The sequence below is a fragment of the Brienomyrus brachyistius genome, chromosome 10 (genome assembly GCF_023856365.1).
Source record: "Brienomyrus brachyistius isolate T26 chromosome 10, BBRACH_0.4, whole genome shotgun sequence".
Taxonomy (NCBI): Eukaryota; Metazoa; Chordata; class Actinopteri; order Osteoglossiformes; family Mormyridae; genus Brienomyrus; species Brienomyrus brachyistius.
In genome coordinates, this window is record NC_064542.1 from 1,002,983 (window position 1) to 1,023,822 (window position 20,840).

The 20,840-nt window shown below is 38.4% G+C and overlaps 1 protein-coding gene across 3 annotated transcripts in view; it reads right to left on the reverse strand.

Moving 5' to 3' along the window:
* The window catches only part of rxfp2l (relaxin family peptide receptor 2, like), a 35,346-nt gene extending 15,419 nt beyond the window's left edge, over window positions 1–19,927 (reverse strand). For 2 of the 3 annotated variants that reach the window (XM_049029821.1, XM_049029819.1), the window contains exons 1-5: window positions 19,829–19,927; window positions 6,653–6,799; window positions 5,258–5,329; window positions 4,553–4,658; window positions 1,635–1,706 (exon numbers count right to left, since the gene is read on the reverse strand). In XM_049029821.1, coding sequence (XP_048885778.1) covers window positions 1,635–1,706; window positions 4,553–4,658; window positions 5,258–5,329; window positions 6,653–6,799; window positions 19,829–19,880 — 449 coding nt within the window. In that variant the 5' untranslated portion in view covers window positions 19,881–19,927. The remainder of the gene's footprint in view (window positions 1–1,634; window positions 1,707–4,552; window positions 4,659–5,257; window positions 5,330–6,652; window positions 6,800–19,828) is intronic. The other variant, XM_049029820.1, reaches the window with a different exon arrangement.
* Between the last annotated feature and the right edge of the window lie 913 nt (window positions 19,928–20,840).

The following is a 20,840-nucleotide window of genomic DNA, read 5'->3' on the forward strand; positions in this document are numbered from 1 at the left end:
TACCCACACAAACCCAGCATACATTTGTAACAAGGTAAAATAGAAAATCTGAATTTTATTTATTTAGCTGGTAGTCATTTAATTTTTTTGAGTATAAAAAAACACTCATTTAAGATCATGCTTTGCTCAGTTATTGTTTTTACTGAATCAAAATGTTAAGATATATATTTTGGTAAAAAAATCTAATTACACACACAGCAGACCGCAATTGCTCTGCACAGAGAGACATGCAAATACACAGCATGCACCGTTGCAAGGCACCATAGCTGTTTGCTCACTATTGCTAATCACTGGAAGTTTCTCCAACAATGGATGTTAGAAAGAGACCAGGCGGGGCTGAAAATGTCAGGCTGTTTCTTATTATTTATATTCTTTTTGAAATGTCAGAAATAAAATTTATCGGGATAATAAAACTTGAACGGTGCCACCATTTATCAAAGTTCCTGCAGAAGGGAGACAAAATGGGCTGGTCTTAGGCTAGAGCTCCTGGGATGAAAGTGAGCCGAGAACCAACTAACCTATGGACCATTTGAAAAGCGGGGGGGGGGGGGGGGGGGGGGGGTGTGATGAATCTTGCCAAGCTTGCTGAGGCAGAATGGTGTTACATGTTTTCCATTTCATGAAAAAAGGATGTACTTTGTGACCTCATATAAACGCTGATCTAATCCCTCGTCCTCCATTGCGGAAAATGGCCGATCATCCCATGCCTTCATCCCCATTGATTCAGTGGCTGTGCATTTACCTGTGGTGCTGATGACTTTCAATACTGATAAATACATATTTGTTGTCGACGTCGGCATGTTAACGGATATATCTCTAGGCCTAAATTATTGTTTTTTTCATCTTCTGAAACACAAATGTAATGCGAAATAATAAAGAGAAGGCAATACTACAGGGGCAGCATGGTGGGTGGGGTTAGCACTGCCGCTGCACACCCCCGTGACCCTGAATACGATGTGTGGGTACAAAATATGGATGGAAAGAAACTTATTGCTTAAGAATCATGAGAGAAAATGATAATATTCATTTCAGCCTTAAGCCCATGCAGCCCTAATCCTCTTTTTACAAAATAATATTACAACTTTAAAATTGTACAATACTTCAGAATGTTAACAAGCAAGTTTTTTCTCTCTCTCTCTCTCTCTCTCTCTCTCTCTCTCTCTAACACACACACACACACACACACACACACACACACACACCCGCTCGCACGCACACGCACACACATATACACCACAGATTTGGTATCTCTGTTTTTATGGGGTCTCTGCTTTCATTTCTATGCAAATATGCCTAATCCCAACTATGGAAACCCTAACCCTAACCCAGCCCTAACTTTAATCATAAAAAATATTTATTTGCTTGCTTACAAATATTTGTATTTTTTTATTGCATTCACAGATTTTTATACGATTGAGTTTACCCTTGTGAGGACCAAAAAATGCCCCTATAAGGTCAAAATAACAGGTTTTTATCAATGTAATATATGCATCACCCCCACCCCCCACACATATGCATAATGTATGCGTATTCATTTTTATCAAAACAACCATGCTATAAGATTATTGTAGATCATAGCAAACTATTACAGATATTTTGCAGTATATATGAAAATACAAAGAGCATGCACTTACAGTCTTTCCAGATTTTTATATCGTATAAAGAGATGTGGTGGAAGAGATGTGATCCGATTGCTGTTCAATTCACTAAGAAAACAAAAAAATCACAAAACAAATGTTCATTTTGCACTTTTTTCCATTTCAAATATTCTGAAGAGTCCACTGATATAAAAACAGACCCAAATAAATATTCATGAAGAGTTAAAATTCAGTGAAACACTTGACTTAAAATAAAGCTCATTATTTGTACATTTTATTCCTATATTGGGAGGCAAATTGCGCTTTGCATGTATTAACATGTCTGTGTAAACCCATTAATTTGTTTATCTTCATTTTGGGTTTATAAATTATTTATGGAAATACTAGAAAAACTGAGGGGTAAAATAATTTCTTTACTCATCCTGTTATTAATTCTGGCTTTTTCACTGGGGAAATTCTGCTTATGCATGTTGGCAGGTTACAAATAAATAAATAAAATAAATGAATAGACAAATCATAATTGAAATCATATCCAGGAAAACATTAGCTCATTGATCAGAGTAAAGGACAGGGGGAGATGCAAATTATACATTGTTGCAGCTTCTAATATCTTATCCCTCCACAGAGAAGACATTGCAGTATTCCGAATGCAATGAATTGAATTGAATGTGACCGTAGAGACATTATAATGGTTAAGTTGTTGCTTTCCCCATGCCACCCCCCACACACCCATTATTAATAGTTAATTACATAGAGCTTAATGGGGTTAACTGAGGTTATCATAAAGTATCTAACCTTGTAACTGCCGCGCAGCTTCTGCAGATTTGTTTCCTATTTTAGTGCTTTGTAGATTGCTTTGGATATCCAAGTTACATTTACATTTACAATACAATTACACATTTAGCGGACAGCTATATCAAAGTGACGTGCAAGTGAGGTGAATAGCATATTGCCAAGATCAATGTTGAGAAGGAGCAGACTGGGCATAATTGCAGCTAGACTGAGCTTCCAGTGAATGCCCAGGTACAAGTGTGAGCAGTACTAGGGCAAGAACTACGCAAGAACAACACAACCACACAACTACTCCTGATGTCTGCGGTTCCACATAAGGGAGCTGGACCTAGCCAATCGTAACATGGAGGGCAGTGCCACAGTGTCCAGCATTTTGCCTCCAGCTGTGGTATAAGACGGGTTTGGCATGTTGTGTGGATATTACAAGGGTGCAAACTACATCCAAGTTTTTGCAATAGATGCTCTGCTACCTGCTGCTATGTCATCAGCATTTAATCACATTATTTTATCTACAGTGTTGATTATCTTTATATATTTGTGTAGCTTTACTGTATTTTTGCACATTTTATTATATTAATATATATTATATTGAAAAATATGAAAAATATGAAAAATTATGTATATGAAAAAGTGAAACTGCAATTTTCTCGTATGCAGATCACGCATATAAAAGACTCATTAAATCAAAATTCATAGCACTATTTTCAATGACCTCATTCACAGCTATTAAAGCATACCATTATGAGGTAAAGGTTTCACACAAATGTTTTACAAGGTATTTAATAATAAATTTTAATTTTTAGTAATTGAAGTAGTGGAATATGCAATAGCTCTGCTACTCACACACAAGGACACACACATGAATACATATCTTTATAAGGATTCTCTATTCATTTCCATTGGCATAACCCTAATCATGCCACCCTTAACCCCTATGCAGCTCTAACCTTTTGGCATTTTTTTCCTTTTTGATTGCATTCACAGATTTTTATAAAACTAAGGTTATCTATATGCGACCTGAAATATTTTCCCTAAAGTAAGGAATTTTCAGGTTTTACTACACTTTGGGGACATTTTGGTCCTCAAATGAGATCTATGCAACCCCCCTCACACACACACACACACATATATATCCATACAAAGTGTGTGTATGCATGAAAGACAGCGAGAGAGAGAGAGAGAGAGAGAGAGAGAGAGAGAGAGAGAGAGAGAGAGAGAGAGAGAGAGAGAGAGAGAGAGAGCAAGAGCAACTGACCACATAATACCTAATTTAGTATGGGGAGGAACAGAAATGCCTTGAGAAAGCCAGGACCTGTCTGTTATAATTTACTGAATTTGGTCTAGGGTAAATATTTTACAGTTTTCTTAAAATCTTTGGTATATCACCTCCAGATGATATCTGAAACTGTTGCAATTCCGGAATCATATTAAAGGCTGATTTATGAAATTAAAAAGGCATCCCATCCACAATCTTATTCTTCTGATAAAGTTACTTCACTTCCAATTTTGTAAGTGGCTTCGCGTGGGCAGTATCGAGAAACGTTCGTCAAGTGTTTATGTACGCTAATCAGCTCGCAAACCCTGTTTGTGCTTTCTCAGAAGCCCTGTTTCTTTTAGCTTGAACAAGCACTCACTTTATTAATCTTTTTTTCTAGGTAATTTTTATTGTCCTGGGTGGTTAAGGGAGGCATGACCCAGCCGTGGAACAGTCTGCTTTACCGTCTTGCAAGACAGCACTTGTTACAAAAGCAACTGATGTATGTAACAGTTTGGCCCTCAAGCAATGTCTGTGCTTTGATCTGACTGCCTTTAGATCACTGACTAATGATTGTCAAACTTAGTGTAGCAGTACTGGCAGGCCCTTCACTGATTTTCCCTTTTTTATATCGCTATTATTCACCAGAGGCATAGTCTTATGGGAAATATGCTCTTAAGTTAAAACGCAGTAGGGGGAATTGGTTTTCCCATTTGAAAATATATTAGCTTACAGGCCTTAGAACAAAGATTTTCCAAGAACACTAGAACCCTTATTTCAGTACAAATTAACACCATGCACATTTACTCAAATGCTCTTCAAATTCAGCTATGTGAATTGTAAAGGCAAGTCAGTGTCTAAAATGCATATTATAGGAAAAATAATAAGTGTTTCCTAAGATACTTACAATGCAGTGATATTGGAAGATACTGCAGGCACATGCTGAAGATCTCTGCTGTTACAATTCACTTTCTTGGCTTCACACTCACAGGCTTCTGGAAATACATCCAGCACTACACCAAGATGTTAAGGACATGTAGCAGTGATTCAGTGTACTGTTCAGGCAATATTAAGGGGACAGAATGTGACATTATGTTATTTCTTACAATATGCAAATTACAAAAATATTACTGATTATCCCAAACATGATGACAGGGCTGCGGCTACAGATTTTTAGCCACATGAAAGCGTATCATATTAGGCCCTGAACCCACACCAATCAAAATATGTTCTAAATTGTTTAGGGCCCCAGTCACTTAGGGGCCCCTGGAATCATCCTAACTGTTCCCCTCTTTACAGCGCCCCTGCATGATGATTTTATGGAATGGGGAACTTATCCTCATTTGACAGTGGAAACTACTGGAGTGGATACAAGTATGTTTGTTAGGAAAATGAGCTTCATGGCTCACTTTTGCCTTTCCTCGCTTTTAGAAGATAATCACATGCATGCATTTCACCATGTCATGCCAACACCAGCTTACTGACATTCCGGATCCTTCAGTGTCTCTACTAAAGGCAACACGGCACATTGCTTTGGCAGTTTTGCTGACCTTCATAGGGAGCCACTGCAAACCTCATCATAATGACTGTAAGAGGAGGGGATTTTACTCACAACATTCCTTTGACTCCTCTATGTTTTTCCTTAGAAATGCATCAAAGAGATGAGGCCATCCACTATTGTCCACTAGTAAAAGAAGAAAAACCAAAAAGAAAAAAATGATGAATTCAACTTCAAATCTCATTTCAAAAGGCTCTTTTTTTATTAAACACTAAAGGCTGAGATTATGGAATGTTGCTAATTCATTAGCATGTGCTTCTTATATGTCGGGGAGAGTGGGGTTAGTTAGAACACGGGGTTTGTTAAAATTTGTAGAAAAAAAATAATCATTCATTTCATGAGGTGCTGCCATCTAGGGGTGGACAACAAGAATGTCCATCCACCATATTTGTTTCTTGAATGAGGACTGAAATTTGGCTGAAGGAGTTGGGTTTGTAAGGTAAATTTTGCAGTGGGTCCCCTGCCATTATGGGCAAACTTTTTCACGCAAGCTGATCATAGATTAAAGTAGAGCTCTGCCAGGTTTAAGGGCGATTGATGCCTGAATATGGCTGAATATACCAGAATAAGTGACTCTGAGGCTGGATGCTATGACTGGGTGGGTGGGGCATGTGAGAAGGAAGAAGCTTCTGAAACTGAACAGTTTACTGTTATACCAAACATGGCTGATAATACTGATGTTGGGTCAAAGACCCCACATTACTACACTGGCAAGATTATCTGCCTCACCAAGGATGGTGAAGTTGAAACCAATTTCTTGACATTGCAGTGAAAAGGGGTGTCCAGCATTTTCCTTTCCAGATGTTGATGACATCTCTGTTCATGGAAAACAGGACTAGGTATTTAGGCTACCAACACCAACTTTACTGGGGGCATCAAGTGTTGTACCCAAAAGCTGATGTCTCCTTTTGATTTGTCCGTTTACAATCCGAAGTAGTAATGTTTGGAATCAATACGGTGATGAGCAGTGATGATGTAAGGAGTTTTCAATACTTTCTTCAGCCATGACCCAAATTATGAAAACCACTGTTCCAATTTACCCTATACCATGTTTCAGCTTACCCCAGTGGTGGACATACATGAAGCACCTCAAATAAACTTGTTTGAGAAGGATCATATTGAGTAGAATCAAACAATCTAGGAACAACATATGCAACATTAGTAACTATTGTAAGCATTATTGCTGGGGTACAGACAGTTTATTGAAATATAGATCACGTTCATGGATCATAATTCACCTTAATATAATATGGAGGAATTAGTTAAAATGTTCCAACTAACCCCACTCTCAGTTATTTAAGTAATTCTAGATCAACTTCATTGTAGCATTTCATAATAGGTAATAGTTGAAAGCGGGATTTCCCGCCCGGTTGCATCGTTAATTCGCTTATTGCGTCACGCCCCGACACCCGACACCCGCCACCGGTCCTTCCGTGCGCCCCAGCTCACCGCAGTTCTCCTCGTCTGCGCCATTTTCACAGTCCTTCACGCCGTTGCAGTGCCGCAGCTGGGGCAAGCACACCGACAGGTTTCCGCACGGGAACTGGCCGAGGGGACAACCCCCGGTGGCGGCATAGAGCTCTGCGGCAGTCAGGTCTAGGAAAAGACACTTAAAGCGTTTTCAATCACCTCTTTTTAAAGCGAAAACGACAGTCTCTGCCAGTTCATTAGCACTTTTGACGAAACTCCTGCGACACCTCTCTCAAATGAAAATATGCTTAGTAAAGGACTAACAAATAGATAACGAAAAGATATCAAAACATACAATTAAACTGCTTAAATAAGTAAATAACTGCAGCTAGTAATTAATATGCTGAACATTTTCATGAAAATACGATTTAGGAAATTTAAACCAGCGGTATTACTGCAGTACAGTGAAGTAGCTTGGAGCAAGAAGCTAATGCAGGCTGGGATATTCTTGGCTTGGTACAGTATTGGATTCATGGCTTATGCATTTATTTCTTTGTTTATTTGTTTGCTTATCTATACTTATTTATTTGCTTGCTTGCTTATGTATACTTATTATTATTATTATTATTATTATTATTATTATTATTGAGGACAAAATACTGAAGGGAACCTAAATCCAGTTAATGGTAAAGTTAATTAGAAAATCAGAAAGCTTTATAATTTCAATAAAGCTACATTTTACAGTAAATTTTAAATGACAATCTCAGACATACTCAATTATAAATCTGTTATTTACTACATATTTATCATAGCAAAATATTGAAAATATATAAAAAATGAATTTATTCATAATCTGCAGAATTCATTCATAATCTGTGTCGGACGTTTATATGATATATATAATCTGTGTTTGTCCTGCCCCGATCGTCAGCTCCTTCCGTGTGCCACGCCCCCCTCGTTAACCCCGTGTTTACCTGTTGTTTCTGATTGTTGTCATTAGTCCAGTGTATTTAAGTGTGCGTTAGATTGTTTTCTCCAGTCCGGTCATTGAAGTCTGTACCGTCTTTCGTGATTCGCTTTGCTATGAAACCTCTTGTTCCCGGTGTTTTGCCGAATTCTGCACCCCTGCCGTGAAATGCACCCCCTTATTCCCCGATCCCTGCTCGTTCCGCGGCACGACAGTTTTTGAGAAATGCAATGACTTCAATACAGACTAAAACTGCAATGACATTTTGGCCATTTTAATTCAGCTTTTTATGTGAGTGAGATGAAGCTTTATTTTGAGTTGCTTAGTCTTCACTTAGTAAAAATGCTGGCAACGTATTTCTTGCTGTAGTTTGACTAAACGCTTGTTATCTTTGAGTACAGCTAACAGGGCGTCCTTCATCATAGATGGCAGAACATTTCTTGGGTGAAAAATGTAGCTTACTGTAGATCAACCCGTTGAAATGTGGCTGCATATTTAGAATGAAGTAAGAGAAAACCTCTGGCATTTTGACCAGAGTGTAACTCATTGGTGCTTCATATTAAGGATGAAATCCCAGACCATAAAATATCTAAAAGGTTCCACCATAAACCCTACAAACAGTTCTAGTCATGTTTGCTTAAAGGATGAGTACATGACTTGGGGCTCAATTCCATGCTCTCACTAGGAACCACCTGTATCTTGTCTCCTAATAAGCTATTTACTTATTTTTATGTATTAAAGGACGAGTTCTCAGTAAAAATTACCCAGATGTTTTGGCTCCAGGCAGTGCGATCAACTGCTGAGCTAAATTCTTTCCTCTAAACATAATATTATGCTCTTTAAGGCTGTGAGTTGAATTCAGCACATTCATTATCAACTGCATTCTGCACGGAACTCATAATAAGAATGCAAATACGATTTAGTTGCGTTTCAAGCACATAGAAATCACATGTCACGCTTGACCCAATTATCCATAATAAACTCAAATGTTTGTTGAGTTCTGCTCTTTATACATACAAGTCCAGTCATGGTAACCTGGGTTGAAAAGCTAAAATGTATTGTGTTCACCATTTGAAATCCCTGTGATGCATGAGACGGTCCTTCTATTCTCTCCTATTACAAAATGAACCATCTCATTACAAGCTCTGGAAATGTGACATCTGCCAACACTCAATCACCACTTTATTAGGTGCAGCTGCTCATAAGCACATACTGCCTGCTCCTCTAAACTTCGAATCATGTGGCTGCAACTGAATATATACAGCAGATAGAGGCTCAAGAGGTTAGCTGTGATCTAATTGGTTTTAAACATTAGTTTCCAAATTTTCAGAAACAGCCGATGCCCTGGAATTTTCACACCTAGAGTTTACAGGGAGAGGCCAGACTAAAAGGAAGACCACAAGGGAAAAAATGACAGCTTAGTACACCAGTGGTGATGGGGCCAATGACATCAACCCTTGAAGTGGGTCTGAGATGAAATAAAGGTAATCTACCATTTTCACTTAGATTATAGCTTCCATTATTTTTCCAATAATGCTAGTTAAACTTATTGGCCTATAGTTTGCTGGATTACTTCTAGCCCCTTTTTTGAATATGGGTGTTATATTAGCATGCTTCCAATCAGAAGGTACCACACCAGCATTTAACGATTTCTGGAATAGTAAAGTTAAAGGTTGGATAATAATAGCAGGATTATGTTTCTCTTTTGATGTTATGTCATATGTTCTATAGCTCTTGCTCTAACAAGTTGCATTTGTTACTGGGCACTCAAATTAAGCTCAGCTTGGGATGATTTATACCTAATTTGACTCAGTGACAGTCGTACGCTTCTGATGTACTGTGTCTGCCTTGTACGTCACTTTATTAGTTATTGATTTCTTTCCTTAGTTTCTCTTAATAAAATGCCCACTTTTATTTCTTGTCATATGTACAGTGCTCAAAGAAATTCTTGGGAGACTTGCTTGATTCGATAAAAATGTTGCAAATTTATTGGTTTCATAAAAGTCAATTAACAAGCAATGTTTAACATATCTGCACATATCTTCTGCAAAGATATTTCCTTTTTATTAAGTGTCATGATTTTGTTGACTGACTTTTTCACTTATGTTCTTCCTATTTTGCTATTAATTGCAATTTTAGTCACTGGCTCCCAAAGTGTGTTATTGCGAAGGACCAAAAGAGATTGCTTGTCAATTAACTTTTTAAATCAGAACAGCTCTTTTAGAACTATAATGTGGGTTTCAGTTTATTATTAATTGAAATAAATGTTTTACTTGAAACTACTGGTTGTTTCTAATGTGATACATATTTTTGTAAATAAATGTTATTTGATATAAAACCAATAAATCTGCAATATTTTTACTGAAGTGTCCCAAGACTTTGTGTGAACACTGCAAGCTTCTGTCAGCATAACTGCTTGATGTCCCCACCTGCCCGTGAACCATTCAAAGACAGATAGTTCTCATCCCTGCAACAGAAGTCCAGTGAATCATCATTATAATGAGCGACACAACTGCGTAAGTATTGAAAGAAACTCGCAGCACGAAGACTGTGTAACCACATCCTGCTGATTTCTAGAGAATGTGCTATAACTTGACCACACTGTCCAGCAAGCATGACGATCTCATGTAAACTACTGCAGATTCTTCATTAATGGACTGTTTGTGCTGTTGAACCCCATCCACTTGACTCCAGCATGCTGCTATTTTGCAAGCCATGTGTGTATGACAAAGTGCTTGCCTGAATATACAAGACACAAATTACCCTGCACCTGTGGTCGATTGCTGTGATTATGTAATTTTTCCACAATAATGGCAGGTAGTCCAATAAGTTCTCTGTACAAGGTGGTAGTTCAACAATGAGTAATAAAAAAATAATACAGTAATAACTCTTGAAAGTGGTTTCAAATTAAAGTCATACGTAATTAAAATGCCTTTGAAACACTGTAAATATCACCAATATATTAAACATAAATGCAAATATAATCATAAGTATAATATTCTCATAAATCTAATAAATAAGCATATTATTATTATGATGATTATTATTATTATATATGCACATATAATAAAATCCATTTCCAGTGACAGCTGTATTTTTCTCCAGGTTGCGTTTGATCATGATGCTGTCAGGTCACATGACTGATGGAAGCAGTTCTCAATGATGGCGCCGATTCTGCCACCACTCGTGTGACCTCAAAGCCTCAAGACAATGTTTTCAGGACTTTGGGTGCATTATAAATGACATACACTGTTCTTTGTAATGATAATCTTCATATGCCACCAAAGGAATCTCTGATATTACGCAGTTCTTGGTTTCGCTTAAGAATGGGTATTCTTTCTAGTACTGAATAAAGTAAATGCACTTTACACATGAATCATATTAATTAGTAGTTTATTTTTACTATGATGTGAAGATATATTTCATGATTATTTACAGAACTGTTTCTACAGTATATTTGTAATTTCGCTCTGTTATATTTCTTTTTGCATCGGATTAACTCTTTTTAAAAAAGAATTCTAGAATTACAGACGCCTTAAAGAAGAATTATAAGTTAGTTGGCAGAACTTTCCAAGCTTTTGGGTATCTGAGAATATTATGAGAAATTTTGGATAAAGAAGCAGCCAGTTATTTCAGTAGAACATTATGCAGAGGAAGGTTATAACTTGTCACTTAAAGTGACCTGAGTCTATTAAATACTTAAATAATATGTATGTAGAACATAGCTTAGGGTAAAAGTACCGACAAAATTAGCAAAGCGAGTACCGTAGTTTGCTCCATGCAACAATTTTCCATTTATATTCAACAACAAATGACTGTGGCTCATTAAAAGAAATGAATGACTTGGTACTAAAATAGTTTGTTTCAAGTTTAGCACTTTATCGTTGTAACTTGCCTTTTTTTAAAAAAAAAAACATTCACTGTAAAAGAATGATTTCTTTTGTTGATATATATTTGTCATTCTTTGGCACGATACTCAGCATGTTTTCCTTCTTATTTGCAGCTACTTTTCCAGACAGAATTTAGCTGCAGTCTCACTCCTGATTCTTTTTCCGGAACTTGCTTTCTCAGTCAGACCATGAAGAAGACCATTGTGACTTACTAGCTTACAGAATACCAATGGGCTTATAGTCTAATTTAAAAACCTTAATGTCTTGCATTGTCTGAAAGTCTGTCAAGTTCTGCCAAGACACATACTCCTACGAAATTCACAAGTATAATAAATGAAAGCATATACATCAATAGTCCTATAGACTTTCATTAGAAAATGTATGTGTTTATCTTATAATCTTTTTGTTTGTTTGCCCAACAGCATAGCTTGCACACAGGGACGGATTATGGGTTGTGTGGGCCCCTGGGCAAAACGTTTGCGAGGGCCCCCCCCCCCCCCCCCCACCACCACCACCACCACCACAATTCAAGGGCCCTTGGCAGCCAAATGCCCTCCCTATAGGGTCAGGGGCCCTTGTAGGCAGAGGATCAAAGAATGTAGGCCCTCTAAAATAGACAAATGAAAATACATTGTTGATAAGCGTTGCAAATTGTTTTGGGCTAGGGGCCCCACGGGCCCCCTGCACCCCAAGGGCCCCTGGGCAGCGGCCCCGCTGGCCCGGTCCGTAATCCATCCCTGCTTGCACATACTATTTACTGTGCACACTGTAATATAATTTTTCAGCTGTAAATTTATGAAATTCTAAAGAGCATATTTACTGTAAGCATTAAAACAAATGTATTTCCAGTCACTCTCCAAGGGATACAGAAACACAGCCTGAAATTCATCTATGGGATTATTATCATTAAAGAGCACTCAAAAGTTCTGAATGGTCCATTCACTAAACAATTCTGTAAGTTGCTCATATGCATTATTTTTGGTGTTATCACAAACTGTATAGTTCTTACTTTCACTGAAACACCATCTCCATAGGCCGTATAATAACACCTCAGTATGAAACGTAAGATTAAACATCAATGTCTGACAGAAAATGGAGAGGAGAAATTGTCTGCAGGAATAGGTATGTAGAAATTGTACGATTTAAAACCTGATATACATTATGTTACCTCTCATTTGGACTGAATTGCAGTCGTTAAGGTGAGGTTGGGGTAAAACCGGCTGACACAATGCTAAATTACTGGGATTTTTTAAAACTTCAACCAAGTTTGCTCAACATAAAAACATCCCTTCCAAATATTTATTGGAAACTTGACAAATGATACATTCCAATGAGATAGCATATTCTGTGACTTCTTAAACACTCATAAATTATTCTGGTCATCTTTTCATCTTGTGAAAACCAGCACCCTCATTACACTTGTCTGTTGTCTGTTAATCTCCCAGCTAAAATCTACCTTTGCAGTTACCTGAAAGAAGACGAAAAACAAACAAGGTGGCAATACTAAATATCTGCAAGACAAAGCACAGGCTTATTTTTAAGAAAACAATGTTTACAAGCAGTTCTGCAGTAGGCAAAATGGGTTTTATATTTTTTTTTCCCAGATTTTTTACCCATAACACTGGACACTTTAAAGCTATATACTGTAATAATACAGACAAAATCAGTCATTTATGTTGTTTATTTGAGAGTCCTTCTGCAAAAAAGGGGAAAATGTTTTGGTATATATATAGTCTGTAATAAAGATTATTGTGCATGTAGTAAACATATTTACTGTATAATTGCTGAAATGACACTGAACCTTTTGAGTTTTATGTCATAATGGTGGCAATTTGTTTTAGAGCAAGAAACTGCTGTTTACTACTAACAGTTCTGGGATACTGTGGGGCATCTAGTCCATTGTCATCATTCAGGGAACCAGGAATTCTACTCCATACTAAAGATTCGTACAAAAAATGTCATAGATCTGCAGTTAGACAATGATGTGAAACAGACACAAAAGGTCAACATCAGAACGGTTGACTAACAAAATGATGTAAGATATACACAAGCCGGCAGCCGATGAGAAGCTAAACCTTATTGGGATATTTTATAAGACAAGAAATGAACAGTTTATATTCCAAAACCACACAGCACAGTGCTGCGAGACTGATAAAAAAAATAACACAGGAACCTTCGGTTACAGTCCGTACTGAAGGTACTATAACTACTTACTGGGAGCGAAAGATGATATCTTTCCACACTAAATCCTGTAATGTATTTTGTGATTATGCTGAACACTACTCAAGACACCATGTTTTTCAGGAACTTGAGATATTTTCTTGCTTTATAACTAGACCTATTACATGGGAGCTTATCATTTTGTTTATTTATTTTTTGACAGAGATTCTTTAGCACCACAAGCAGGGGGGTATGATTCTTTATTATTATCTGGGTGAGGAATTTAGATGTGCAAGAGGTTTCTTGTAGTAAAGACTGTGAATTCTGTTGCGTTTGGGCCTTTAGGGTAAAAAGAAGTTCAGTTTACATTAATACGACTCCAGTCACAGTAATTTCAGATGCATATTATAACAAAGCAAAAAGATGACTAAGAGAGTTCAGTAGCTGAAATGCAGTAAAGTAAATTCAGCAGATTTCACACAAAAATGTTCACACACTTCTGAGTAATGGAATTTTCACAACATCAAAAGTCCTTAGAAGCCATCATGCACAAGCATTATTGGAAAGCGAATTCTGGATGATCGTGAACTTCAGGGAACTGGGAGGTACACAAAAATGATGTTTACCTTTTACTCATATAGAAGATATTTTTGCTTCACTTTAAAGAGCTACAAAGGGAAATTTTATCTTGCACTTTGCTGAACCTTGTAATAACTGGCCAGGTCATTGAAATGAATGTCAATAATACTATCCTTAACCACTAGAGTGCCAGTTAAGTCATTATTCACAATACACTATTGATAACTACGTCCTGCCCCGTCATGTCCGCCTAACCCTCCTGTTTCCTCCTTCATGAGCCATGCTGGTTGCTTGTTACCCCTCATTAGTCTTTATATTTAAGTACCTGTTTGTCTCTTCATGCCCAGTCTGGTCATTAATGTCGCTCCTCATGTCTGCCTATGTCCTTCCCTGTACTCGCACTCACTTTTGACCCCTCGCAGTCTTGTTTGTTTCACTGCTCCTATCCAGTTCGATAAATGCTGGCCTCTATGCCCTTCTCCAGCCATCTGTGTCCCATCTCTCTTGCTCCTTGGTCCCCATTGATGTCTGGTGTTTGTCCCTCTGGCCCCTGGTCCATTGTTCCTGGTGCCTGGTTCTGTCCTATATTTGGTCTGTTTCGTCTTTATGGCCCAGGTAGGTACTGGTCTTTCCTGATGTCCTTTTGGTCCCTGCTTTGGCTCCGGCCTGTTGCATGTTATTGCTGTGCCGTGTGTCCTGCCCGGTCCTGTCCAGTCTGATGGCTCGGCCCCTGTGGTCTTGTGTGGTGTCTGTCTCATGTACCGTATCAGTCCTGTCATGCCCTATCCCTTCTGGTGTCCCACATGTGACGGCACTGTGTGTCTGCCTTTGCGTTTGGTCTCATTGGTCACCTTCCCTGTTCATCCTTCGTGCCCGGAGGACATGCTTTGGTTGGGGGCGGGGGGGATACTGTCACGTCCTGCCTGTCATGTCCACTTGACCCTCTTGTCTCCTCCCTGACGTGGCCCTGATGAGCCACACCTATTGTTTGTTACCCTTCGTTAGTCTTTGTATTTAAGTACCTGTTTGTCTCATCAGGCCCAGTCTGGTCATTGACGTCTCTCCTCCTGTTTCTTCATGTCCTTCCCCATAGCAGTCTTTTTGTTTTCACCCCTTATGATCTCGTTTGTTTCCCTGCTCCCGTTCAGTTCAATAAACCCCTTTTATTCACCAAACGCCAGCCCATGCGTCCTTCGTCTCTCACTCCGTGACAGAGAACATTCTGTAAAGATTTATGTAATATAAATCCTTCTCAACTTGATTTTCCAACTCACGGAAGGAGCTTAAATGTCTAGAAACAAATGTCCTGGGTAAAGAGAGCTCCAGATTTTTGGCTTTATTCAAATATCAGTGGATTGGTCTGTTGTAAATCATATGATTTTGGACCACAGTGAAAAAACCTAGAGCTTGAGAATGGCTAATTCTTGACAGTGAAGAGCAATTACAGTATAGCCATGCTGTGATATGCTGGAGCACCAAGTCTTTAAAAGACAACGAATGGGCTGACAGTAAACTGGGAAACCTATGATTAGTCTAAAGTTATGACTCACAAATAATAATAATAATAATAATAAACTATATTGAATATGAAGCACTTGTTTGTGTCATCGCAATATTAAGAGGGTATATGTGTATTGTGGCTTATTCAAGGTAACGTTTGAATTGGTAGATGTCAATTTAGTGGGCTCTTAAATTTTAATATTAATCTGCATGGATCTAAATTAAATACCATCCATCCATCCATTTTCCAAACCGCTTATCCTACTGGGTCGTGGGGTGTCCGGAGCCTATCCCGGAAGCAATGGGCACAAGGCAGGGAACAACTCAGGATGGGGGGCCAGCCCATCGCAGGGCACACTCACACACCATTCACACACACACACCTACGGGCAATTTAGCAACTCCAATTAGCCTCAGCATGTTTTTGGACTATGGGGGGAAACCGGAGTACCCAGAGGAAACCCCACAACGACATGGGGAGAACATGCAAACTCCACACACATGTGACCCAGGCGGAGACTCGAACCTGGATCCCAGACGTGTGGCGCAACAGTGCTAACCACTGCACCACCATTTCGCCCCTTAAATTAAATACCCTAAAATATAATAATAATTTTATACATGCGTTGTAAAATTACAAATGACAGGGCTTCATTGGAGAGCAGGTTATGAATTTCTGATGCAGAAAACAAAGAGAGATGCAGCTATTCTACCCAAACAGGGGATAGGAGGTCAGACTATATGCCAAGGACAGATAGAAGATCCAGTCCCCCATGAGGAATATGACATTTTGGTGGCTCTGTACCAAAGACTCCAGGTAAGATAAGTAGCAGGCTGAGATGCTGGAAAAATTCAGAACGACAGATGTCTCTCTATGACAGCTGTAACTGCAGCTGTAGAATTCATATTGCAGGAATGAGAACTACAGCCGATAATGAATTTTATGTGGGTGGGTGAACAGCGTGTGATAATTAGATGATTGCTCGAGATGGAGGAGAAACCAGAAAGAGAAGAAAATGGTTGATAGGTGGATCTCATTCCACCATTTGGAAGCCGTGTGATCAGCCATGAACAACCCAGCTTCGCTCTGCTAGCACTTTAAAGGTTCTGATAAAAAATTAGTGTTACAAGGATTTTAAATGCAAACTTTAGAGGAGGTTGGTTTCACTAGCCAAAAATACCTCACCACGTGTGTGTGTGTGTGTGTGTGGGTGGAGTCTAAATCCTGTTAAGAGGGAGACTCATTCTGAAAAGGCTTTAGGTCATGAACTCCTTAACTTCACCACAAGTATTAACCATTGCAGCTGTTCTCCTTAGCAATTTTTCCATCGGTATCTATTAAGGCAATAGCCAATGTATGGCAAGAAAATGCTTCCAAGACTTATAAAATATGATTTTAGAAATACGATTCATGTTTGGGTTTAAAACAATACATGTTAATTAAAAATATTAAAAGCTGCAGAATTCCATTACAAATTCATAAGATTTTTAACATCGACCCAGAGGTGTCATCACAGGCGAGTATAGTTTCATCTCAACGTGTGGCAGCTACCTGCGGGCTGCATTTCTATGTTTGGAGATAATCTCAGAAGGTCAGATGCGGAGGAAAGATGGCTGGGACCTTACCTGTGTAGTGTGTTTTACTGTAAAAACAAAAGGACATATCACACTATAGATGTTCTAAATAATCAGTTTAATGTTTATGTAGCTGTACGGAAAACTAAGCAGTTGTTAGCAAAACCCAAAATGGAATAAAACACCACAGAATTGATACCGGTGTCTGGGACTGAAGGCAGAAAATGGACATTGGTGCAGAGCTGGAAAACACATGAAGAAGCACTGTTCAATGTTCTATTTGGACAATGTATGTAATTACTCAAAGTGAGCCGTACTGTTCAGTGTTCTCTATGGACAATGCATGTAACTACTCACATGGAATGACACATTACTACAACAATCAAGACAGAAAACCTCGGAGCAACATTTTCTAATTAGGAGTTATCCGGCAGGTCAAAGATTAGTTTTAGATTTGCCTAGAAAATGGGTCAGTTATGAGGCTACATGAAATTTCAGTGTTACATGTAGTATGATTATGTAATTCATCTACTGACTATAATTCAACAGCAGTACTGTCAGTATGTGAGCTAGTCGTTCACACTAACCCTGCACGATGTCTCCAAATAAATGATGTAACAAATGCGACATCGGAAAAGGCTACTGTTTTGATTACCTTTAAACATATGGATATACTTCCAGTCCTTTGGTTGTATAGGATTCAATTAATATGAGCCAAACCGTCATAACAAAGAGAACAGGGGTACTTGGGGGAATAAAATGCGGCCTTCAACTCCTCCCTTAATTTTGCCTGTTTCCATTATTTTCATTCCGTAAATGCAGGTAAAGCAGAAATATTTATTTAAACACTTCAACAGTACAAACAATAAATGAAAGGTAACAAAAAAACAAACAACGGTTACAAGGAGGACAGTGTGTTTACTGCTACTCATTTGCAATTTATGGTTATCCAAGGCAGCTGAGGGCAGAACAGCAAATGTACTGTCAGGGTTGTACTAGAGGGACCTGGTTGCATGGAGAATACCCTGAAAAATCTTCACTTGTAGCTTTGATATTCTCATCATTAATTTCTCCAGTAGAACTACATAATTCCCAGGACCCTAGTCATGTTGGAAAGAAATGTGATATTTATCTGTGCTGCTTTATCAGTGTCACTTTTAGAGGCACTGATTATATTGGTAGCAAGGTGTACTTGGGAAAATGTTCATTAATCTCCATACATTCTGTGAATAAAATATGCAGTTAATTACATTGAAAATGTACTATTTCGGGGAAAGTTCAACTTTGATTTTTTTTTACTAAGCAGCTATAACAGTATCAGGATTTGAGTTGGAAATGAGATTACTGGAATAACATTAAGATTATTTTTGGATTCAAAGCAAAGAATTATGAGCATCAGCCTGGAATAGAAATTTTAATTAAACTATATTTCATTAAGGCCATTACTTTTAGTTCATGTTATAAAACATGAACTTCAAATCCATAGCGAAACAGAATAACCTGAAATTGAATAAATACCTTGTTTATGTGGATACTACTCATCATATCTGTCTCTCATTACATATTAAACTGAGTGTTGTTAATTACAGCTGATTGCAGAGACTGTGGCTAAGCATATTTAAATGATGTACATGCAGGTCTACGTTTTTAAATGCCTTATTATGCGGGCTACTTTTTCAGGAATTATTAAAGAAGAACAATATAACAAAATGCATCAACAACAAAAATATTTTCTCAAGTAACTGAATGCTGGTACATTCATCTTTTGCCCAATGGAGTCCTACTTGACACATTTGTAATATATAACCAATGACTGCAGAAGACTACATTTAAAGCTTCAAGACTTGATGGCTTTGGCTTCCTTAGAACCAATAAATAAGTTTTAAAATTCAGGTTATTGGCTTTTACGTCGGTTTTCACAATTCAATTTGTGCACTATTATTATTTTAACAATCAATAACAAATGATTACATCCTTTGAACATAAAAATAATGAGCTTACATTTTCACCGGTTCTATCGCTCCCTATGACATGGCAATAGGACATTTAAAAAGACAGTTTTACTTTTACTTTGACATTTTCATTGCCCTTTAAAATATACTACTAAATGATGTGCCCTGGTCCTTTAATATATACGTTGTAAACAATTTACATTTCCTGCATTAAATTTACGAGTAAAAACATACAGAGTGACTTTTACGAATTTGTGCCTGTAAAGTTATGCTGCCTAACAAGTAGGTTGGCTTATCCTGATGAAGAGTCATTTTAACAGTATTACCAATGAATAACAAAGCACATGACGCTGTGAAAATAAACTTAATCCGAGCTTTGTTGAATTTCGGCAAGAAACCTTTTTTCTTCCATAAAAAAACAGTAAATATAAGTACATATATATGTATATATTGTTCATATATTTGTCCAAAGAAGGAAAATTACAGTTCCTGTGAAATGGGTTATTTCAAATATTAATATTTTTAACCAGAAGCATTACTAAAAATAGCCTATTCATGAAGGAGATGGATTATTGGAAAATAAGTGACTTACCCGAGAATGCAATTATGCCAGCTAAAAAAAGCAAAGCACAGAGAGGATGCATTGCGGGGTTTTTCCGACAATCCCAGATGGAAACTATCACAGGCGAGGCAGAGGTACCGCTGGAAGTGGCTCCTGAAGCTTCAGCTCGCCAGGACTAAGGGACACACACGCGCAAACGCAGGGGCGCGCGCACTCACGCGATCCCTGGCGACGGCGTCGTCGTTATGCCTGTGAAACGCACGCATGCACGCGCGCACTACACACAGGTACGCACGTGCGTGCTCAAACTCTGCGCGCTCCATCAATTATTTGTGATCCAGGAAGCCCCACGACCCAATTATAGCAGAGAGAATTATTCAATGAACTTCCTCTAGCTTGGTGAACAGAAATGATCTGCGTGTGTACAGACATCATGTACTCAGCTGTATATCCGCCTAAATATTTCACTATGTATGAGTCTATAGGCTACGATGAAAACGAAACTTAGTCATGTTTGTGTTCAGAACCCCCCCCCCCCCCCCCCCCCACACACACACACACACACACACACACCACCACCACCACCACCATGCAGCTTCCCGCCGTGTTTTAAACAGTGAAAAGGTTCCAAGTGCACTGTGTATTGTAATTGCTCTCCCGTGTGATTTATTATTTTTTTCCAATTTCTCGTGGAAATAACAGTGTTCTGTTTTATTCCTTTGTTTTTATCACAGGTGTTAAAGATATTTCTTGGCAGTGTTAGCAACATATGTTCAGTGTTAACAATTTAGACTTTTCGCACACTGTTTACATGAAAAAGACAGTAAGCTATATAGCCGCGCTTCCAGTGGCTATTTGCTCTTAGCCTTAGCATCACCGTGCCGCCTGCACTTGGGGCGACGGGTTTTTTAAGGGTAGCCACCTGAATAAACCACTTAGTTTGGATCATTTAAGTCAAGCGTCCATCCTTCTATCTGCGTTTATGGCTCAGAGGAAATGACTGACTGCGCGTGTTTGAGTGCCAACCCCCCCCCCAGTCGCG